This window comes from Myotis myotis, unplaced genomic scaffold (assembly GCF_014108235.1).
Source record: "Myotis myotis isolate mMyoMyo1 unplaced genomic scaffold, mMyoMyo1.p scaffold_m19_p_5, whole genome shotgun sequence".
NCBI classification, from domain to species: Eukaryota; Metazoa; Chordata; class Mammalia; order Chiroptera; family Vespertilionidae; genus Myotis; species Myotis myotis.
In genome coordinates this window covers 34,537,015-34,561,258 of record NW_023416357.1, presented here as the reverse complement: position 1 = coordinate 34,561,258, position 24,244 = coordinate 34,537,015, and the positions used below count along the sequence as shown (strand labels likewise).

The 24,244-nt window shown below is 39.6% G+C and overlaps 2 protein-coding genes across 10 annotated transcripts in view; one reads left to right on the top strand and one right to left on the bottom strand.

The window, feature by feature from the left end:
* The window catches only part of NLN (neurolysin), a 96,592-nt gene extending 89,633 nt beyond the window's left edge, over positions 1 to 6,959 (bottom strand). For 5 of the 8 annotated variants that reach the window (XR_004967793.1, XM_036310883.1, XM_036310882.1 and 2 more), the window contains exons 1-2: positions 6,742 to 6,959; positions 5,983 to 6,091 (exon numbers count right to left, since the gene is read on the bottom strand). Coding sequence is in view for 7 of the 8 variants with exons in the window: in XM_036310883.1 (XP_036166776.1) it covers positions 5,983 to 6,068 (86 nt within the window). In the remaining variant the exon portion in view is untranslated. Of the gene's footprint in view, positions 1 to 5,982; positions 6,092 to 6,732 lie in introns of all 8 variants that reach the window. The other 3 variants (XM_036310878.1, XM_036310880.1, XM_036310881.1) reach the window with 3 other exon arrangements.
* Positions 6,960 to 7,092: 133 nt separating this feature from the next.
* The window catches only part of SGTB (small glutamine rich tetratricopeptide repeat containing beta), a 40,669-nt gene continuing 23,517 nt past the window's right edge, over positions 7,093 to 24,244 (top strand). For both annotated transcript variants that reach the window (XR_004967795.1, XM_036310896.1), the window contains exons 1-6: positions 7,093 to 7,219; positions 8,361 to 8,482; positions 12,250 to 12,353; positions 13,876 to 13,945; positions 16,120 to 16,219; positions 22,758 to 22,862. Coding sequence is in view for 1 of the 2 variants with exons in the window: in XM_036310896.1 (XP_036166789.1) it covers positions 8,383 to 8,482; positions 12,250 to 12,353; positions 13,876 to 13,945; positions 16,120 to 16,219; positions 22,758 to 22,862 (479 nt within the window). In the remaining variant the exon portion in view is untranslated. The remainder of the gene's footprint in view (positions 7,220 to 8,360; positions 8,483 to 12,249; positions 12,354 to 13,875; positions 13,946 to 16,119; positions 16,220 to 22,757; positions 22,863 to 24,244) is intronic.

Below are 24,244 nucleotides of genomic sequence, written 5' to 3'. Positions count from 1 at the left end.
CTGACCAGGGGCTGCACCTAGGGATTGGGCCTGCCCTCTGCCACCCGGGAGCAGGCCTAAGGCAGCAGGTCGTTATCTCCCAAGGGGTCCCAGACTGCGAGAGGGCACAGGCCGGGCTGAGGGACCTCCCCTCCCCCCCGAGTGCACAAATTTTTGTGCACCGGGCCTCTAGTAGCATTATAAAATTAAAACATTCGTGTGATTGGCACCAGCAAGAGCTTTATATGTATCACGCGTGCGAGAGTCAACGTTTATTTTTAAATTGCCAGTGTGCATCAGATGTATCGGCCGGCCGGTCGGTCCGTTGGTCACTTAGCCTTTTATATATATAGATAGATAGAGCGATACTTTTGCATTTACTATGTATGTAAGTATTCCTGGCAACTTTTTTTTTTTTGCATAAAGAAACTTACAACAAGCTATTTCATATAGGGTTTAAAATACTTTCTACTGAAAATTACATCTCTCACTGTCACTATCAAAATGCCAAATCTAGGCCTATCCTCTATACTTATTTTTTTGGTTAATCCTCACCTGAGGATATTTTTTTCCATTGATTTTCAGAAAGACTGGGGGGTGGGGGGGGGTGAGAGAGATAGATAGATAGAGAGAGAGAGAGAGAGAGGTCAATATGAGAGAGACACATCGATTAGTTGCCTCCTGCACGTGCCCCATCTGGGCTGGGGATTGAACCCATGACCCTTCAGTCTGCAGGCCTATGCTCTATCCAGAGCCAACCAGACTAGGGCTAGGCCTATCCTCTTTAAATATCTGCAGCAAATGCTGAATTTTCAGTTATTATCACTGGTGACATCTTTTCATCCATCCATTCAATAAACATATTTCAAAGTATCTATGTGGCCCCAATGTCTGGCCCTGCGGACCCACGACTGGCCAACCCACTACTGACAAATCTGCCTGGCTCTCAAGTGCCAAAGGCCTGAAAGACATGGGTGCCATTTGATGTATAAACTCCATTGCTAATAATTTACACTAAGGAAGTCAGGATGTGGAAAAAGACTTAATAGCAGAATGTTTATTTAAGGACTATAACTCATCACATGAAGTTGGAAATACCTGATGTGTCCAATATTAGGGATTAATTAACTGATCATACACCCATAAATGGATTGTACTGTGGCTGTTTATATTACATAAAGGTTCTTTACATTACATAAAAATTATAATAAGTATTTCATAATCTCATATTTGTAAAAAATATGTCTATATGTAGAAAAGAACTTGGAAGCTGTTAACTGATTCTGGGTAGGTGGATGGTGTGTATTTTCTTTTGTTTTTAATACTTTCTAACTTTTCTGTAACTGAATATACATTACTGTAATTCTAGAAACCAAAGTGTCTTTTCAATTAAGAGAGGAAAGTAGGGCTATTATAGCTATAATTTGGCTTAAAAACGGTTGAATCATCTTTCTTTCTCTCTCTCTCTCTCTCTCTCTCTCTTTTTTTTACCATTCCATCAATCCCTCACTCTATAATATACATTAGATTCTTTTTCTGGCTCACATGCTGTGCAATCTGGCTGAGGTAGGAGGAGAAATTCTCTTGGTTTAATTGCTATGGCAACAAGAGTTGAAAGAAATCTTACATATAATTTAGTTTAGTCCTTTTCATTTTATAAAATAAGGAACTCGAGGGAGATCCCAGAGAGTGACCTTTACTTAAGGTCACAAGGTGAGTTGTACAGCAACCCCTCTGATCTCCAGATTCCCGGTTCACTTATTCCCAAGAAACTGGCTTAACATCCCCATCAATGATCCTGGCTGCTAAGCTGGCTTTGGGAAGCGGGTAGAGCATACATGCCAATAGGAAAACCCAAGAGAAATCATCAGTCAGTTAAGCAAAAACACCTAGTTACTTTTATAACACTAAAGGGAACTCCCAAGTGTCAGGAAACAGGAAAAACGTATCAAGAGAACACAGAGGGCTTTCCATGTTGTTGAGCACCGATTCCTTTTGGAGGACACAGATTGGGAAACAAGGTGACTCTGTGATTCAGTCACTCACAAGTGCCCTAGGTTAATGACCACCAGTCCTGTATATGTAAATTAAGTCCTGTATGTGTAAATTAATGCAATATATGTCCTTAAGTAACAAAATAGTTGATATATTTATGGTAGACTGCCAACTTCTAACAAGGTAATAACTGTGTGGCTTTTCATATATTTACTTTTTTCCGTGCATAAACAAAAAATCTGAATAACACATATCAGTGGTTCTAAATGTGGTCTGCAATCCTTGCGGGTGGAGGCATGGGCAGGGGTCTTTGGGGTTAAAAGTACTCCATAAGAATACTAACACAGCATTTACTTTTTCCACTTGGTTGACATTTGCACTGATGACGGAAACTGTTGGCACCTTAGAACAAATCAAGGCAGTGGCACCAAACTACCCGAACAGTTGTACTCTTCACTGACACTCCCTTATGCAAAAAATAATGTCAATTTCACTTTAGATGTCGTTGATGAAACGGTTAAAAAGTATTAATCTTACTAAAACTCATCTACTGAGCATGTATGTGTGGCAAAGCATGAACAAAGCACTTCTGCATTCTTGGACATAATGGCTGTCCAGAGGATTTGGAAATCAAAAGCAAGGGAAGATCCTGTGAGGACCTAGAGGACAGCCATCTGCAAGCCAAGGAGCGAGGCCTCAGGGAACCAACCCTGCTGACATCTTGATCTCAGACTTTCAGTGCCCAGAACTGTGAGAAAATAAATTTCTGTAGCTTAAGTCAACAAACAAACAAACAAAAGACCCCACAAAAGCACTTGTGCAATTGATTGAATCGTGAGCCAAAATAGCTGCTTTTTTCCCTAAAACACTGTCTGTCCTTGAAAAAAAGGACTGATGGACAAACTGTGGTTATTGAGAAAACATGTTATTTAAAAAACCTGTCACTTAGAGGACAACTGACAGTATGTCACCAATGATAAAATTTCAGCTTTCAAATGAAAATTTTGAAAAATTGTATCTGCCATTGTGAGCCTGCCAGATTCCTAATACTTAAGACTTTTATGATGACATGGATAATGATATTAAAAGGAATATGATTGATACTGTGAAAGAAATATGTCAAAATTAGGAAGATCTCTTCAACACAATGAGCCACTATTTTCCAAATGAGTATGTTTGATATTATAAAATCATGCATAAGTATTAGATCCATTCAAAATATAAGACAGACCCATGATTTTAATGTTAACAGAATAATAGAAGTACTGGTACATTGATAGTTTCATATTCCACATTGCAACTAACCTTTAAAAAACCACCACTTGTCAAACTTTGATGAGTATTAAATATCTATGACTATCTAAAAGAGTTGTTAAGGCCTAACTGGTTTGGCTCAGTGGATAAGAGTGTTGGCCTGCGGACTGAAGGGTCCCAGGTTTGATTTCAGTCAAGGCATGTACCTTGGTTCTGGGCACATCCCCAGTAGGGGGTGTGCAGGAGGCAGCTGATCGATGTTTCTAACTCTCTATCCCTCTCCCTTCCTCTCTGTAAAAAATCAATAAAAAATGTATTAAAAAAATAATAAAATAAAATAAAAGAGCTGTTAAAATATTCTTTTTTTCCAACTACATGAGTGAAAGGTGGGATTTTCTTCATCTTCTTAAGCCAAAACAAACAGTGCAACAGATTAAATGCAGAAGCAGATGTAAGAATCCAGCTATTCTCTATTAAGTCACACATTTGTTTTTGCCAAAGTGCAAAAGAACACCACTCCTAGGATGTTTCTTATAAAAAAACAAACCAACAAAACACACACACACACACCACAAATGTTGGTGAAGATATGGAGAAATCGGAATTCTTGTGCATTGTCAATTGGAATATAAAATGATACAGATGTGATGAAAAACAGTATTGTGGCTCCTCAAAATATTAAACATAGAATTATCATATGATCCAGTAATTCTACTTCCAGGTATAGATCCCAAGGGATTGAAAACAGACTCAAACAGATATGCACACACCAATGATCATAGCAGCATTATTCAAAATGGCCCAAGGGGGTTAACAACCCAAATGTCCATGGACAGATGAAGGGACAAACAAGATGTGGACTATCTATAAAGTGGACTATCATTTAGTGTTAAAAAGGAAATTCTGATGCATGCTAAAATATGGATGAACCTTAAAAATATTATGCTAAGTGAATTAAGTCACTCACAAGTAAACAAATATTATAAGAGGTACCTAAAATAGTCAAATTCATAGACAAAAAACATAGTTGTTACTGGGAAATGGGAGAGGGGATAATGAGAAGTTATTGTTTAACTAGAGGCCTGGTGCACAAAATTCATGCATGGGTGGTGTCCCTCAGCCCAGCCTGCACCCTTTCTAATCTGGGACATCCCTCTCACAATCAGAGACCACTGGCTCCTAACCACTCGCCTGCCTGATCGCCCCTAACCACCTCTGCCTACCTGCCTGCCTGATCACCGCCTAACTGCTCCCCTGCCGGCCTGGTTGCCCCCAACTGCCTTTCCCTGCCACTCAGGTCATCCCCAACTGCCCTCCCCTGCACCGCCTGATTGCACCCTTAACTGCTTGCTCCCCCGCTGTGGACTGATCACACCCCTAACTGCTTGCTCCCCCGCACCGGCCTGATTGCACCCCTAACTGCTTGCTCCCCTGCACCGCCTGACTGCACCCTTAACTGCTTGCTCCCCGGGGCCGGACTGATCACACCCCTAACTGCTTGCTCCCCTGCACCGCCTGACTGCACCCTTAACTGCTTGCTCCCCCGGGCCGGACTGATCACACCCCTAACTGCTTGCTTCCCCGCACCGGCCTGATTACACCCCTAACTGCTTGCTCCCCAAAGCCAGCCTGATTGTCCCTAACTGCCTCTGCCTTGGCCCCTGCCGCCCTGGCTTTATCTGGAAGGAAGTTGGACGTCTGGAAGATGTCCGGTCGGTCCAGTCTAACTAGCATATTACCCTTTTATTAGTATAGATGGATATAGTTTCAGTTTGGGATGTTGAAAAAGCTTAGGAAAAACATGATGGTAATGGTTACAAAAAAATGTGAATGTACTTAATGCCACTAAATTGTGCATTAAAAAAAATGATTAAAATGGTAAAAAAAAAAATTTTGTTAATCCTCACCCAAAGATATTTTTTCCATTGATTTTTAGAGTGAGTGGAAGGCAGGGAGGGAGGGGAAAGAGAAAGAGAGAGAGAAAGAAACATCTACGAGAGAGACACACATCATTTGGATGCCTCCTGCACAGGGATCGAATCTGCCACCCAGGTATGTGCCCCAGGCTGGTGCTCCAACCACCGAACCACACTGGCCAGGGCTAAAATGGTAAATTTTGTTATGCCTATTTTCAACAATTTTAAAAAGCTGGGGAAAAACCCCACAAGAAATAATAACCCCACAATGCCACTCTCCTGTTTTTTTTTGGACAAGTTTTGGAAAATACTTTTATTAATAATGTTATTTTTCCATGTATGAGTTTATTAGTTTTTAAAAATAAACTAATAAATACTTGAAAAATCTCCCAGTTTTCATTTCTAATATACTGGTAGTAAAAATGGAAATACACAACTCACATAAAAAGCTCTTAGGTCCTGAGTAATTTTTGGGAGGTAAAAGAGCTCTGAGACTAAAAAATTTGAAAACCACCGTCTTACATGAAATTTATTCTCTCTTCTCTCACTGCATTATGTGAACATCTTCATCTGTTAGTACAGCTTTAGTTGCCAGCTATACCACTTGCAGCCTGCAGACTAAAAGGACAGCTTGAAATATGGTCAAAATCATCTTTTAAATTATTATTGTCCCCAGATGCATCCTAACCCTAAGGACTGAACAACACACAGATCAGTGGCAATGTACAATAGAAAACCATTAAAAACCTTAAATACTGGTATGTTCCAAGGCGTTTTAGAAGTATCAAGTAAGAAACACAAATTTTCTTTTTTCTGTTGGACCTTCATTCAGACTTACAGTTCAAGGATAGATGTGGGAATGGAGGGGCAGGACATTGTTTCTGAAAACCACTCCATCCAGCGCATCGGTGCAAAGAATTTCATTCTCTTCCCATTTTGCTACTGATCTGTTGCAGAGGGGTGGGGTTAGGGAGCGAGGAAGCAATCCAAAACAGCAGCTGAGGCTGCCCCAAACCGTGTCCAAGCAATAATTCCCTCCATTTGGAGCCAAGTCAATTTGCCCCGGCAAGAGGCCGAATGTTTCATGGGGGAAGAGGTAAATAAAAGGATATTAGCATGGACGGAAATCAGCAAAACCACAGCGGTTTCATCTTGTGTGGACGTTACATGATCTGCATGCTAAGTGTGTGTGGTGGGGCAAATGAAAATTGCTTTTCCTGAGTCTACAGCTGCGGCACTTTTAAAGACGGGTCTGCACTTCTGGGTGGGGGCGAAAGTCAAATGATTTTCTCATCCGGACCATCTTACTGCACTCATTTGGGGCCGAGGCTGGGCCAGCCTTGCGGACTGCAGCGGAGGCAGCTCCAAACAAAGGGGAATGGATGGCCTCCCGAGGGGGCGGAGGAAGGAAAGGTGGCCCTCACCTCCTGGCCCCAGGTGTCCCCAGGGTAGACCGAGTGGGTCGCGGGGAGGGGGCGGGGGGTCCGAGGAGCGTCGTAGGGGTGCGGTCGGAAAACGCTGGGCCGGGCGCCCCCTCGGCCAGGGCACAAGACCCCGCCCTGCCCACGGTCAAGGTTACCACGCGCACCGGAGGTACCTGTGGAGGCCTCGCACAGCCGAAAGGCACTGGACGATCATGGGAGCGCCGAGAGGCAGCGGCGGCGGCGGGCGCGTCGTCCTCCGGTTTGGGGGTGGGAGAGGCGGGGCGCCGGGGAGCCGGGAGGCGGCCTAGCGGAAGAGAAAACGGCGGCGGAGGAGGCAGCGGCAGGTCCGGCCCGGCCTCCCACGTGCGGCAGCCCCACGCCGGCGCCCACTCCAGCCCCGCCCTCGCCCCGCCCCGCGCGTCCTGCGCCGCCCCAGGGGCGGTTCTGGTGAGACCCAGCAGCTCGGAGCACAGCGCGCACCCCGGTGGGCGCACATCCTGGTGGGCGGCGGGGGCCTGGGCGGCGGGGAAGTTGGGGCTGCCGCTGGCAGAGCTGCGATCCGGAGCCAGGTCAAGCCCCGAGGACGAGGGGCGGACGGACCCGCTGACGGACACCGCGGGCCCGCTGCCACGGTCTCGCGTCCTCCATCGGGTAAGGGGCTTCTGTCTGGGAAGGGTGCGTCTCCCGCCGCCCGGACGGGGCCTGCACCGCGCACCCTGCAACATCGGTCAGGGCGGAGGCGGGCCGGGTACCGAAGGGAGGAAGGAGGAGGTGCCCGTGCCCTGGGGAGAATGAGGAGAGAAGCCTGGAAGAGGTTGGACATTTCCATTCCCCTCGGCACCCCCTCACCCCCCCCCCCCCCCATTCTTTTCTCATCTTCTGCCCTGGGGCCTTTTTTAGTACTTGCAACCCCACGGCCTAGAGGCGGGGCTCGCTTTTAAAACAAGCACACAAATAATAAACATCCTAGCGGCGGGTACCACACCCTGGCTTTGAATTAGGGACCGGGGAGCAGGTGGACGATGCGATTTAGTGGAAATAAGCCATTAATGCCGGCTGGCCCTGCGCCACTGTTTGGATGCGATAGTATTCCATGTGAATGAACATGACCCAGAGCTTCCAGCTTGTCCACGAGAGCACAGCTACTGCAGAGAGCACTGGTCGGTGTATAGTATCCATCGACTTGGGCAACGATTTCCTGACATGTCTGGTGATTAAATACGAATGCCATTTTTTATTAAGAATGGCACTCAGTGATTGAAAACCTCTCGTTATTATACTTCATCAAATACCTGTCCCAGCCTACAAAAGTAGGCGGAGTGTAAATTATGTATACATTTTTAAAATCTCATGGAATAGAGGAAGATGCTTAGCGTGGATCAGCTTCTGAGTCAGCAGTATGAAATCTCCCTCCACTAAGTCCTGAGGCCTTTGGGGGGATTTCTACCCCTGTAGCTCTACCCCAATCCTTATTTCTATCTGTACCATGCATACTGGTAAGATATAGTGAGATATTCAGTGAGAGTCAAAGCTTAATGTTATATATGTTTTGAGAAAAACTTCCTTTTGCGAGGTTTGTGCTTTTGCAAGATATAAATGAAAATATATAATGCATGACCATAAGAACACTTTATGCTCACCTGACTCTTAGAAAACAGAAAGGAGTGAAGGTAATACAGATTTTAGTTGTTGCTTTTTACTTCCAGTGTCATTTATAACCTTTGTCGTTTATAACCTTTCTGGCTGATTCTTTAAAATATCTTAGTTCAGTGTTTTCCTTTTTCTTAACAAGGAAAAGTACTGAAACTTAAAAAATGTCATCTATCAAGCACCTAGTTTATGCAGTTATTCGTTTCTTACGGGAACAAAGTCAGATGGATGCTTATACTTCAGATGAACAAGAAAGTTTGGAAGGTAGGCAGCTGTTTTTATGTTCATTTGTATTATAATTATAAATACAAACTAAAATAGCTGTAAGCCTGGCTTTATGACGTATTGTAACAAAATCAAAATAGTTTGTTACCTTTCCAGAAGAGAGACCTAACCTAAGGTAATCATGAGTTTCCATTTTCTGAGTTGTTTGTTTTAATTAACAAGATAAGAGGACTATTGTTTATTTACTGAACAGCTATTATATGTCAGAATTATGCTATTCCTATTGTAGGGAATTTTTCTTCACAGTGCCTGCTAAATTAGTATTATCCCCAATTAACAGATAAATAAATGAAGCCAGGTTAAGTAACAGAACACAGCTAACATGTAGCAGAGGTGAGATTTAAATCCTGGTTCCTCCTCCGAAGATCTTGTTGTATCTTCTTAATAGGAAAGCATTGAGTTGAGAATCAATGAAAATACCTTAGTCATTATGAAAGCACCATGTAAAAGTCTAATAATTATATCATATTATTCTCTGACAACTTCCTATTTGGGGACTTGGGATGAGAGGACTGCACCCTTGTTCTCTGTGAGCTTTAAATAGTAGATTCGGTAATCTGTTCAGTTGAGCAGGACTTGCAGGATAGCATCACATGCTTCCTTGACAGCATCTTTTCTGCTTCATGTTTCTCCATTATCAAAGTACATTTAGTATAACCATAGCACGGCAGAATTCTGCACATGGGCTTGTGGAGGGTCAATGAGCCCAGCTTCCTTATGGCCTAGAGACTTAATTATTGCAATGAGACAGTGCATTTGGGAGAACATAAATAACAGTACAATTTGAATTCCCCATCTTGAAGCTGTTTCTCCTATGAAGGGGACACATCTATTAATTTTAACAAGCCCTTCCCTTGTGAATATGCGTTTAGGAGGTGGGGATGAAAATTGGGCCTTTGCTCTAAAACTGCTTGCAGTCGGTGGGATGATGTTTTTCCAGGTGGCAGTGAGGGAAGCAGGTGACACAGTTGGAGAACGTTGCAATCAGTCCATTTAATATTAAGGTTGGTTAGAGTATGTGAAGGGAAGGTGACTGGTTACCTAAGGAGGGTGTTGGTTATGGCTGTTCTGTAGCAAACAGGTAAATGCAGTCATTTACTAAAAGATGTTTCTTCTCTAATCAAAGGCAGTATCATACTTTTAAGGGCCAGAAGGAAAATTCAGTTTAAAAACACACACAAAAAAACAAGATGTTGTATCCTATTTTTAGAATGGTGTTCAGCCAAAATTATGTGCCTTCAGCTGTTTCTTATACATGGCACCCGGAAATGGTGCCAATTGTTTTTGACCAACCCCTATTTTTGATTCTGTGAGTCTAATTTTATTGAATATGAGATCATGTGGAGATGTCTGCCCACCTTCTAGACATTTAAAAAAGCCTTAGAAAAGAAGCTTAAGTTCTGGTACCAGCTGTACCACCACAATGAGCTGGTATATTCTTGGCTTTGAACCTTTCCTTAGTTTGTCACCCACTCCTCCTAATGGTTGCCATCTCCTGACAACTACTTCACGTTTTGAGGGTTGTGGCTCCTGCTCACTGTCACTCTCTCTAGCACTACTCCTGTCTTCATTCTTGGCATTTGCAATATACTCACAGCTGATTCTTGCAGTTCCCTTGGCTCTCAGTTTCTTGACCTTCTTCCCTCCAGTGATATGATTCCAACCACTCACTCCCTTGGTCAGACCCTCGACCAGTAGTCCTCAACTCGGTGATTTTACAATGTCTGGAGATATTTTTTACTGTCACAACTGCGGAGCTGGTATTACTGGCACTGAGTGGATAGAGGCCCTGGATGCTGCTACAATGCACAGGATGGCCTCCAACAACAAAGAATTATCTAGTTCAAAATGTCAGTAGTGCCAAGGCTGAGGAACTCTTCCCTGAACTTCACCACCTTGGCATTCCCTCCATAATCACTATCTTAATAATTTTATTTGACCATGATTGCTTGTCTTGCCAGCTCATTCCCTCTTGAATCCCTCCCCAAACAATTCTTCTGCCTTACCAAGGCCTCCAATCTCTTGACCCCTTACCTTTTCACATCCCTCTTCTTACCCAATTTAAATTCCATAGTTGATCATTATAATCACACTCTTGTATATCCCTCCCTTCCTTGCAAAACCCAACCTTGTTTAAATCCAGTTCTTCATCTACTTTCTCATATCCATCTGAATATATATAGATGGAGCAAAATACAACCTTGCTGACTAGTCCCACTTCAAATTCATGATCATAAGAGACAGAAAGAGAGAGAGAGAGAGAGAGAGAGAGAGAGAGAGAGAGAGAGAGAGAGGAGAGAGAGAGAAAGAGAGAGAGAGAGAGAGAGAGAGAGAGAGAGAGAGAGAGAGAGAGATGTGAGAGAGACACATTGATTGGTTCCCTTTTACATGTGCCTTGACTGGGAATCTAACCCAAGACCCTTTGGTAAGAGGGCTGATGCTCTAATCACTGAGCCAAACAGGCCAGGGCATGGCCCAATGTTTTTAGTGCAAGTATAATTGAAGTGTAAGAACAACTGCTTGGGTCCTGGCCAAGTAGCTCAGTTGGTTAGAACGTGGTCCCAATATGCCAAGGTTGTGGGTTCCATCCCCACTCAGGGCACATACAAGAATCACCCCATGAATGTATAAATAACAAATCGATGTCTCTGTTTCTCTGTCTTTCTCTCTCTCCTTTCCTCTCTTTAAAACAAACAAAAAAAAGAACAACTGCTTGGCAGAAGTAAAAAGGTGGGGGGGGAGGGGCGGATTGAGGGATAGGTAAACAGTAGATTACTAGTATTTTCTATCTAAAAGACACTTTGACATTTTGTAGTTGGTAACTTATAACTTCCTTATTCAGTCCCTTTTCTAAGGAGATTGTTTCTGTGGGTAGTAAAAGTAGTAATGCTTTTTTCTTGATAGATATTTTTCTCAGGACCACAGTTAATACATAACGTATCATTTAAAAGTCATGCACAAATCTAAGTGAATCTGTTCCACACTGTCTGGAAGCACACTTGACATTTTGGCCACATTCTTATCTTGTTAAGCCAGGAGAGCACTCCTTTTAAAAGGAGCACTAGAAGGGTAAGAATCTGCCTCCATTCCTCCCAGTGGGCACTTGTAGAGAGGACAGGATATGCTTTCTTCACTGTCACTGCCCTAGTTCAGACCCCTGACTTGTTTAGACCATTTAAGTGGGGACCCACTGGTTTTTTGCTTTCATTTTTTCTCTTAGCTTCCTTCCCTCTCTAATCCATTATCAACCTTTCTACCAGACTTCAGTTCTGAACACAAATCCAGTTATGTTATTCTCCTAACTAAATTCTCTAATAGCTCTCTGTTTGCCCACAGCATTAAGTCCACAACCTTTACAAATGTGTACGGTGTCTTGTCATACAACAACAGACTTCCTTTCTAGTGTAAGTGCCCACCATGTCTCCCCACCCAGTCCGTACCTGAGTTATACACCAAAAGCAGATAATGACTTGCTTCAACAAAATATGATGTAATAGATATATTGAGAATTATACTCTAAGTAACGTTTTTCTTAAGTGAGGAATAAGAAATCAAGTTGTCTTCCCTGAATTGCTGGTCTATAAACAGAAATCTCTATTCAGCTCAACCTTATGTACTGTGATCATAAAGGCTGAATTACCACAGATGGCAATAGAGCGCAGATTTCTACAAAAAAAAAAAAAAAAGATTGTTTCTTTTTTAGTTTGCTAACTTTTGTTTTTTTCACTGTTAAAATTTGTCTCAAGTTGCAATTCAGTGCTTGGAGACAGTTTTTAAAATCAGCCCAGAAGATACACATCTAGCAGTTTCACAGCCTCTGACAGAAATGTTCACAAATTCCTTCTGTAAGGTAAGCTGTCATTGTCTTCTCATTAGTATCTGAGTTAAGTTCGACTATAGTATTATGTTGGATTTGTTCACATTTGAGGGGTCAGGCCTATAAGTAACTAACTTCTTTCTGGATATAAGACAGTCCACATGGATATGACTTGTGACCTAAAGCATAATTCTTTTAATGTGCTTTAGATTTTCATATTAGTAGTTATTCTCATCCTCTCGCCTTCTTTTATATTTAATACGTCTTAGTTGACTTTTTAAGTCCTTTACAGTATCAGAGCATTTTTAGATTTCTGACATCTGAATTGACATTCTCCTAAGACATGGATTATAAGTTGAAAACAAAAGGTTTAATGTTTAGGAAGTAACTGCATAGAAATAGATTCATCAGAAATTGAATCATCATTTTGAAGCAGATGTAATCAAGTTTGGCCATTGATGGGCTCTTTAAAACAGGGAAAGGTAAAATAATAAATAAAATAAAACAGGGAAAGGTTCAGGGTCAATGTGCAAAACTAAGATTGAAACCCACTTTTTCTGATTCCTTCTTCTAACAGTGTCTCTGGTTTCTGGCCTCTTCAGGAAACATGGACCATAAGATTGTCTGAAAAAGTTTAAGTTTAGTGACTTTGAGGCCCACAGTGACGTCCCATTTTTTCATTACATTTTGGTGCCTCATGAACTTTTGTTTTTCTCGCTCTGTGCTCAATCTTCAGTACAGAATGGGGAACTGGGGAGAAAACCTGAATCATTTAAAAATGGAAAATGTGTGTGTTTCCAATGTCACTCAAGATATTTGTAAATTTTCATTTAGTTCATAAGTGCCTTTGCTTTAAATCTTTTTAATGCAAAGGGAGTTTGACGATGATTGGAGGTGCTAAAAACAGGGATTTTATACTGTTTTTATCTTATGGTAAAATTAATATATTCTCATTGTTTTTAAAAAAGTCGGACAGTATGGAAAGACATAAAGAAGAGACTGAAACTTTTATCTCCAAATATTACAACTGTTAACCTTTTGTGTGTGCCCTTCCAGGCTTTGTTTTTTAGACTGTGTGTATGTGTGTGCACATATTTAAATAATAGGATCTTATAATAAATATTTTTGTTGGTAAACTGTGAATTTGGCTTACTAAGATATCTTTTAGGATATTAAATATTATATTTCAAAATTTTCACTAATATAAGCAATCCCTTGAACATATTTCTATTCCTATTTTTCATATACTGATTCCATTTTATGTCCATGAAGTAGGATTTCTGGGTATAGGGAAAGCAAGTAAAAAACAAAATTTTGAGTCACAGTTGCCCATTATCTTCTAGAAAAATTCCACATATTCTTTCTCCTAATAAAAGTAAAGGCTTTCCCCTGTTCTTGCTAACACTATCATTTAGGTGTTAGATTTCATGGTGTGGAATTACAGATGATTTACTGTGAAATGGGTAAATCAGTCCATTATTACATTACTTATTGTTCTATTGGATGACTCCTAATGTAGCTAAGTGGAAGTATATTAAATTTTTATTTATTTCAGAATGACATTCAGCCTCTCTCAAACTCAGTACCTGGAGATGTGGGAAAAGCTGACCAATTAAAAGATGAAGGTAAATATTTCATAGAAAAATTATTTACTTGGTAAAACTTTCTGAAACTCTGGATAATGTGACTCTATCAATGGATAAGATTCTGGTTTATACTGTGAAAGAGAAATGAAAGTGATAGAGAAGAAATCTAAAAGTATAGAAAGGTTTGTGGCTTTTCTCAAGAGAACCAGATCTGTTGTGTATAAAACATGCAAAACAAATAACTTAAGGGTCATCACTTGTAACTGTCTTTGTGTATACTCTAGGATCCCAAGTTCTCCTTTATGCTTAATCAAAGAGATGAAGATAATTGTCAGTATTATTTTAACTTTTGTATATTTAGTGTTTTTGAGTTTTTTGAAATTTTTCTTCTAGCCAACTAGTACCTTCCTGAAAATTGCTTTCAATTATTTTTGCGTGCTTTGCTTCTGAAGAGCGACAGAAAGAACAGATGAAATTAAGAAGAGTTCTTTGTTGTTATTCCCTGACACATCACAGAAATATTGGTATATTTGATAGGGTTGTTTTGATCATTAAAGGAGACAATTTTATAGGAGAGGGCCATGTGACTATAAAGTGCTGTGTAATGCTTAGTTATATTTATCTTCACAAAATTCATCATTTGTGTCTTAAGTTTTGCATATTACATATTTTGTAACTTGAAGCTTTTTCATCAATATGTATAAATGTATTTATACATGTAGTATATGTATACTATTGTCTCTATACATTTGAGGTGGTTTAGAGGAAAAGACATACAATAGGTTTTAATAATAATAATAATAATGTAATGATAATAAAACACCATCCCAAGACAAAAGGTTCCAATGGAAACAAGGACATCCAAATAACTCAGAAAACGTAAATCTTTTACATGGAAGAAGCAAATTTCTTTAAGTACTTCAGCTAATGTAGTTAACGTCTTAATCATAAAAGCTGTGTATTCTTCTTAGCTGCTTTAAAAACATTATATTCATTTCTTTTTGTGCGTGGGGAGAAAATTAATTTTCTTAACTTTAAAAAAAGCCTTATTGAGCTATAATTCACATACCATTGCAATTTACTCCTTTAAAGTATATAAATTCATTGGTTTCTAGCAGATTCACAGAGTTGTGTAGCCATCACCATAATTATAGAACATTTTTATTGCCCTCCAAAGAAACTGTGCACCCATTAACAGCCACTCTGTATTCACTTCTGACTTAATTTGCAGTAACTTTTTATGATTTTAAGTGCTTTTGTCTACCTGCATTTAATTTAATCTTCCTGTTTCTGTTCCTGCAAAGAACAAAAAAACAAACAAAAATCCACTCATCCTTCTCCCGTTAATTAGCTAATGATCTATTAAAAACAAACCTAATAGGAGAACTTCTGGTTTAGAGACAGGTGGAGGAATAATAGAGCCTTTTGGGATGTAAATCCTTTCTCCTAGTGTTTTAAAATTTTTATTTTTTTAAGAATCAGATCTTTTTTCTCTTTAATGGAATACAAAAGATAGCCACAAGAAATTCCATTGTTAACCTAGCTAAATTATTCCTGGTGTATCTGCAGATGTTCTTCCTGAAAATCAGTACCCTGTGGGCTAGCCATGTATCTGAAATTTTGTCTTTCTAGCAATTAATGTCTAATAAGCTCCTTTTCAAAAGAATCTGTGTCTGGAGGAGATAGCATACAAAAGTATTATCTGCCAGTAACATATTAGCATGATTAGCCTTACAGCTTACCCACACAGCGGTGGTGAGGGCTTGGCTGCTCAGCAGATGGACGTTTTGACAGGGAAGGAGCAGAAGGCCAGGTCTAGATTGAGGTGACAGTTGAGGAGGGTGCTGCATTAAGATGGGGTGGCTCTAAAGGAAGGGAAGAGATGAAGATAAGGAAGGTGGGAATATATTAATTTTTTCCATGAGGTAATCATAATTGTTGCATTTACTCACTTATTGAAGCCTAAATTTTATAAGATATACCGGTACAAATATTAATTTTATTAAGACTCCACATTGTTGAAATCATTCAAACACACCGAAGACTGAAGCATATCAACTCCATTGTACAATATAAAATTTATCTCCTATGTTACTGAAAAATCATGTTGATCACTTTCATATTATTGGAGTTTCTGTGATTAAAATTTATCTTTCAGACTTTACATTTTCCCACATATTGTCTTACTGTACCTACTGATTAATTTATTTTAGGCAATAACCACATGAAAGAAGAAAATTATTCTGCTGCAGTGGATTGTTACACACAGGCAATAGAACTGGATCCAAATAATGCGGTTTATTACTGCAACAGGTAAACTGGCATAATTGTGACAGGCTTACAGCTCTAAAGCATTTGCATTAATAGCTCTGAAGGACACCTATAAAATTCATGGATAAAGAAGGAAAACAACAAACCCCAAACTCATACACTTTCCATTAAAGCAACCTCTGTTACTAACCTCTTGGCATATTTTGTTTGATGTGTTATCAGTTTTAGATTCAGCTTTATTCACTAGGCAGATCATTATTCTTTTATTGAAATCCGTCATAAATATTATTTAAGTTGACATAAATTAGTGTATTATTACCTCTTCATCTTTTTTATATTTATAGCACCTATCATTGTGGTGGCAAACACTGTATTCTTTTACTAAATGGATAATGTATCTTAATTTACTTAACTGTTGACCTACTGGGAGACATTGCGGTTCTTTCCTATCCCCCAATATTATAAAGCTGCAATGAACATCTTTCTGAAATTATTATTTTTTTTTTAGACTTTGGATTTATCCTTGAAAATTCACTCAGGAGGTCTAACAACATAAACATTTAAAAATTGTTGATGCAAATTACAAAGTTATTCCAATTTCTTTGAAAATATTCTGAAAATTAATTTCCTCTCCTAGGATTGTATGAGTGTACATGTTTTTTCTACACCTTTATTGTTATTTAATATTGTTATTTTCACAGTAATTGTTTTAATTTATATTTAATTATTGCTGAGGTTGGACATTTTTCAAACGTTGGCCATTTGTGGTTTCCTTTTTAATCTAAATGATCTTTTTGTACCCGTGCCACACCTTACCTGTGTGCCCTTACACTTCTTTCTTTCTTTCCTTGTTCTGCCTTTTAAACAGAGCCTGTCTCCTATAGGCTGCCTTTTTCAGGCTCCTTTGTCCCCTGAGTTTGGGCTGGGTTCAGCTAGGGGAGGTGTTGGCAGGAGCCTGGCGGGCAGAAGGAAGGGAGAAGTTGTGGTATTTCTTCCCCTCTTTTGACATCAGGGGGTTTATCCAGCAGGGGCTGCTTCTCATCCTGGTGTCTAGCTCCCACCCAGGGTCCCTGCTATCCCAGCTTTTACCAGGTGATGTTGGGTTTATGGGCTCTGCCGTTCATCCTCTGTTTCAGGAAGTAACGGCTTCCTGTTACTGCTGGTCTCCGGATTGCTGCACAGCCTCCTGTTTGGTACCTCAGCTCTTCTATCAGCCGTGTAATGAATTCCCTGCACTAAGTTATTCTGTTTTAAATATCGAAGTCCCAATAGAAGTTTCTGCAGTGATGACAAAGTTCTCTATCTGCATTGTCCGATACAGTAGCCACTATCAAGAGTTGCTCTTGAGTACTCATAATGTGGCTAGTGCAATTGAGAAACTAAATTTTTAATGTTTAGTTAATTAATTTAATTTTGTATAGCTGCATGCGGCTTGTGCTACTATACTGGTATGACCATTTTAACCAATCTGAAACTTTTTATAAAAGAGCTTATGCACCTTGTAGTCATTAGGTTCACTAGGATTTGTACTTGGTTTGTTAAATTTGGAGTTGAATCTCAGTTTGGCCACTTACTAGCTACGTGACCTTGGGCAGCCACTTAACCTTTTTGAGCCTCATTTCCTTGTAAAATAGAGATAACAGTAGTTGTGAGGAGTAGTAATATAAAGTCCCTAGCATAGTCCTAGGCCAGTGATGGCGAACCTTTTGAGATCGGCGTGTCAGCATTTTGAAAAACCCTAACTTAGCTCTGGTGCCGTGTCACATATAGAAATTTTTTGATATTTGCAACCATAGTAAAACAAAGACTTATATTTTTGATATTTATTTTATATATTAAAATGCCATTTAACAAAGAAAAATCAACCAAAAAAATGAGTTCGCATGTCACCTCTGACACGCGTGTCATAGGTTCGCCATCACTGTCTAGGCTTTCAATATATGTTTCTTTCGGAAACAATCTAATTTCTAGTTGTAGGAACAGGTTTTTGGTATAATTTATTTATGCATAATAAATACAGGGTGGGGAAAGTAGGTTTACAGTTGTGAGTACCCAAAACACAGAGTTTATTCTGGTATTGCTATTTATTAATTATTGTATTATTTTCCATACAAACAACTGTAAGCCTACATTTGCCCTCCTCTGTAGTATGGGAAATGTAAGGTACCTGTGATTTTTCTGCCTTATTTTTCATAAAAATAGAGTGAAAATAACTCATGCTCTTGCTCTAACAAGCTAAAGAAAGCAAGGTTACCTGCAAACATGGTGACTGACTGTAGTGTTATGCTGGAATTTCATTAGTTATGCCCTGATAACCAGACAGCAGGGGCAGACAGCCCAGACCACATTGTTATTCAGTTCAGACACTGGTATGTTTGGCTTCATCTCACAAGAGATTCAGATGTAGCCTGACTCCTATTCCCTTTTCCGGCCTCAGAGGTCTTCCTTTTGTGAGCTGCACAAATCTGCTTTCATCCTAGCTTGCAGTTGGTGATCTGAAGCTAAAGCTATCAAGATTGAAAGTCATCCTCTTCTCTCTTCCATCCACTCTCCTTTCTGGGTCTGACTCTTACGGCGTTAGTCCTTGTTTCATTATCAGTATCTAAGGCCAGCAATCGGGGCGTCTTCTGCTGTTTCCCTTTTACCTCCCCAATAGCTCATTTGTTCCCTCCTCCTTTTCCATCACTGCTCCTTAGTCCAGGCGATTAACTTTTGCTAGACTAGTGGTTTACAGTTTCAACTTGCACTCCCCACTCCCGTCTTCTGCCCAAAGGATCTTTCTAAAATGTGAAGTTAATCATCTAATTCTTCCTTTCTGTTCACTAGTTGTAAATACTTTCATGATTGAATTTAAGCTCCTCAGCATGATACATAAGATCTTTTATAATCTGGGCTCTTTTTTTCTTTTAGCTTTATTAGCTCTACTTTCCTTCCTCTCCTGTTCCTCTTCTCTCTACTCTCTATGCACATGTAATATGAAATTTACTGACTAAAAACATACCATGTTAGGACATCTCTCCATGCTTTTATGTACTCCTTCCTCTGCCTAGAATATTTCCTGCCTTATCTAATTGGTCAACTGCTAGTCATCCTTCAAGGCCCTGGTAGGGATTGCTTCTCTTGGGAAGACTTCCTTAATTTCTTTTGTCCGCAACCTCCTGGCCATTCCCCTACGCCCTTTCCTGCCACATCCAATGGAGGGGTGCTGTCCAATATGGTAGCTCCTAACCACGTGCAGCTGTTCAAAATGTAAATTAATTAAAATTAATAAAATAACAAAGTAAAAATTAATAAAATAAAATTGCACTAGCTTAAGTACGCTTTAGTCACATGTGGCTAGGCGTTACTGTACTGGCTAGCACAGACAAAGAACTTTGCTATCATGTTAGTTCTAGTAGATAGCTCTGCGTAGGGTTAACCACACCTTTCCGTGTTGTCTCTTCCTTTGATACTTCCATTGTATTCCTCATACTATTTATTTATTTACATGTCTATTTCTCTATTAAACAGGGAAAGATTGGAAGACAGAGATATATTTTCTCCATTTCTGTATATCTGCCTGGTTTTGAGTTCAGGGTTTAACATGTTATAGATGTTCAACAAAAGTTTGAGTTGAATTGATTCGGTGAATTTTAGAAGGGAGAATTGCCTCAACTTGAAGACTTCTAATGTGAAGCAGTCACATGGCAGCATGTTTTATATATGTGTGTGTATATATACTATTTCCTCATATATGTCTATAAAGAAGAGCTTTCTTAACCTTTCTCCCCTTTCCACTTTCTTTCTCATTCCCCTCCCCTAACTTTCTGAGCATAATTATAGACTTGTGAATTTTTAAAAATTCACTAATTGGTGTGTTATAATAAATCATCATAATTGTTATTTTCTCCCATATTTGGCTAGTGGGAGCTCCTTTAAACTGCCCTAGATGTGAGCTCAGCTATTTCTACAAGTAGCCCCTATTCCTTTTAACAGAGAATGGTGTTTAGAAACCAAGACCTGGTTGTAAGAGGTGACCATTGATACTGAAATGTTATTGCTTCTAGGTCCTTTCAGTGGACAGAGCTAGGAAATATGAAGGTTTTTTTTTTTAAGTCATCAATTTACACAGTTAACTTCAATTTACATTTCAGTGTCACAGAGATCTCCCTTACTTATCCCATTTTACATTTGTATCTCTCTTCTCCTGAACAAAAACCCTGTTTTCCACCTCATCAGTATCTTTACTCATCAGCTCTATCCTTCAGTTGGTATTACACCAATACTACAACACTAGTAAGTCTAAGTAAACTTCAGAATTTCTTTGAAATTATTTTTGTCCTTAGAATATATCTCACTAAAGCAGCCGTGGGAAAACTACGGCCCGCGGGCCGGATCCGGCCCGTTTGAAATGAATAAAACTAAAAAAAAAAAGACCGTACCCTTTTATATAATGATGTTTACTTTGAATTTATATTAGTTCACACAAACACTCCATCCATGCTTTTGTTCCGGCCCTCCGGTCCAGTTTAAGAACCCATTGTGGCCCTCGAGTCAAAAAATTTGCCCACCCCTGCACTAAAGGATATACACTCAAAGTACTGTGCTTGAACGTTACTTGAATTATTTTTCTAAATATCCAGTTAGAATAATTTGTTTCTGTTTTATTCAGTATGAAGGTTTCTTTTTCATCCTTTCTGATGTCTCATTCCCATTTCTATCCCATCTACCCTGTTCTCACCAATCCTCTATAGGATGAAAGACTCTTCAGGTTTGACTTCTGAGCCATGTAAATGTTTCCCTTAAAATTAAACAAAAAAGGATGATCAATAAATAATGACTCTATCCTTAATGATGCTCTTTGCCTTATGTCTGGTATTGTTTCTATACCAGTTTTCTTTTGCTAGGTTTTCAGTTTGCCTGATTTTCTTTTTCTATCTTCTTTAAACTTCAACTTATGTGTGATTATGTGTTTTTTTTTTAAATATTTTTTTATTGATTTCAGAGAGGAAGGGAAAGGCAGAGAGAGATAGGAACATCACTGATGAGAGAGAATCATTGATTGGCTGCCCCCTCAAGCCCTACACTGGGGATTGAGCCTGCAATGCAGGCATATGCCCTGACCAGGAATCAAACTGACCTCTTGGTTCATAGGTTGATGTTCAGCCACTGAGCCATGCTGGCTGGGCTGATTATGTTTTAAGTGATTTCTTAAGTATACAATTTGAGAATCCTATTTTCATCTAGGTAACTTTGTGATTACTTATGTGTTTGAATTGTTTTCTGCTCTCTTATCTTTTTGGCTTCTTTGTGTGTCTGTGTGTGTGTGTGTGTGTGTGTGTGTGTGTTTTATTGTGTTGATTGAGTTATTTTTACTTCATTTTCTTTCTTTCTAATTATGTGAAAGTGATACACTTTATATCTCTTCTTTATTGGTCATCCTCGTCACACTATTAGTTTGCATCGAGTATTCAGTCAAATAGCTATACCTCTTTCCCACATTACCTAACAAAACAGGTTTGTTGAATTCTGTATTTTCACGCGTAATTTTTTTTTTAACTGAAGCAAAGGAGACTGTTTATTCTCTCTCCCACAATTTTATAACCTTAGTTTTAGAAGTAAGGGTCTCAAGCATACTGTAAGAAGAAAGGTTGACAGGGAATTGGACTCAACCCAGGGATCTAAGCATGATTGAGGGCAGGGATATTATTTTAATTACTGCTCTATCTATTATGCCTAGAAAAGTGTCTGTGCGTTAGTGAGCCCTCAATAAAGATATTAGTTGAATGAATAAAGTAGAAATAGTTAGTCTGGAGAATGAATGGGGTGGAAGTGGGATGCAGGATAGGAGACATTTGGAAACTTTCCAGTTTGAAGGACATGCATGTTGAACAGACATGCTACCTGTTTATTATGGCCCGGAGGACTGAAGTCAGTGCTCCACTAGGGAAACAGAGCTGCCCACTCTCAGGGTTGTGTGGAGGGGTAGTGTGGGGCTTCGTTACATTGTCAGGTCCCAGACTTTATTCCAGGAAGTCTGCTAGAGATAAACTGGGATTAAAAAGTCCTTAATTGTTCTGGAATACATGTTCCATCTAAGTAGGTGGAATACATTGCCATCCTTATTTTACAGCCAGACTTAGGCACATGGTTAAATTGGGATTTTCAATTTAGACTTGTCCAGTGATCTTAATGTTGCTAGTATAGTGATCATTTAACAGCACAACACTCTGAATATCCATTCACAGCAGTCAGTCACTCTGTGTGCCTTCTTAGTAATCCCAAATGTCCTAGCATTCTCAGTTTTCTGTTTGGGCAAATTAAAAAGGCAATAAGTAGGTAGATCAGTTGTATGGCTTGCATATTTTGTCTTTTCTATAGCAAAGCGAACAGTGAAAGGCAACTTTCATAATTTCTCTGAATTTTGTTTCTTCATGTTTTTTCATTTGATTATGGAATTTTCTTAAGACAGTTTGATTTAGATGTTTTCTGGGAGTGATATACAAATTGGGACAAGGAAAATGTTGTATTAGCATCTGAAAATCTAAATTAGTGTCTTGAAGGATGCTTATAACAAAAATATCTCTTCTTTTTCCCTTAGGGCTGCTGCTCAGAGTAAATTAGGTCACTACACAGATGCAATAAAGGATTGTGAAAAGGCAATAGCAATTGATTCAAAGTACAGCAAGGCCTATGGGAGAATGGGGTAAGTTCTGGGAGAACGTTCAAAGTAGCACCAAGTTGTATCAGATATGCTGTTCTTACTGGCTTGATTTTGAATTTCCTGCTTAATATTGCATCTTCTCAACTTACAAGAAGATAAATATAACACTGAGTGAGGAAATGACTGCAGTTTCTGTGACTTGGGCGAGAGATGATTGAAGATGTATGAAGAATGGTTGGTTGGTGGAGAAAATCATATAACCATAATGAGTCGACTCACTTCATGTTGAAGACACAGATCTCATGAGCACCCAGTATTTTGGGGCAGACAGTCCTAATAGATACTTCCTTCTAAGCGCACCTTACCACTCTGAGTTGAGTGCTTCACACCTACTCTTCTCTCTTCAAATTTTCTCTCCATCCTCCATGGTACTCTTAGTTGATGATATTACTTTATACTTCATTGAGAAAATGGGTGCATTTAGAAGAAAAATAGCTCTTCTTCCTGCTGCCAAATCCACTGATCTACCTGCATTTGTATCTACACAGACTGCCTTTTCTCCTGTTAGAATGGAAGGGTTCTTATCTAAGACTGGTGCCTTCATGCATGCTTTAGATCTCATCGCTTTGTACCTTCTCTAGGGCTTTACATTTGTAATCATCTGCTTTATCTTTGGCAGCACTAGTTTTCCTGTCTGTAACAGCGATAATAACTGCATGTGAAATCGTCAGAGAATTATCCTTGGAACCATCCTTGCACACAGCTACGTCATTTGTCAGTTCCTTTCTCTACAAAGCCCCTGATAGCAGTCTGCACTTCCTACCTCATCTTCCTCATCTCTCATTTTCTCTTCAGCTCATTCTGATAGGGCATTTGTCTATATCACTCAACTGAGAGCTCTATTCAAGGTGACCAATTGTTCATATTGTGCTAAGGCCAAAGGGCAATTCTGTATCCTCACCTATCCACCTTTTAGTATATTGCATGATTAGCTTATTTTGAAAACCTTCATACTCTAGGCTTCTGTGACGCCACACATCTTGGTTTTCCTTCTACTTTACTGTTCTTTCCCAGTCTCCCTTACTGCATCTTCCTTTTCTACCAACTCTAATGGTGCACTTCAGAGCTCTGTCCTCTCTTCTGAGGCTGTTGTCTGTCTATTCTCTCTTCTGTTTTCATACTGATGCCTTTAAATTCCACTTAAAGTCTATATTAATTATTCATGGGTTCTGTATTTATGAATTCACCTACTTGCTAAAAAAATTTTGATAACCCTAAAATCAAGTCACTGTGCTTTTGTGTTCATTCAGTGTGGTGAAAAATTTGAGTCACCTGATGTGCAAGGTCTCAGCTGAGGTGCATAGGCCATACTCTGCCTTTTTGTTTGAATTCGCATGCTGTAAACAAGTGTCCTCTTTGCAGTT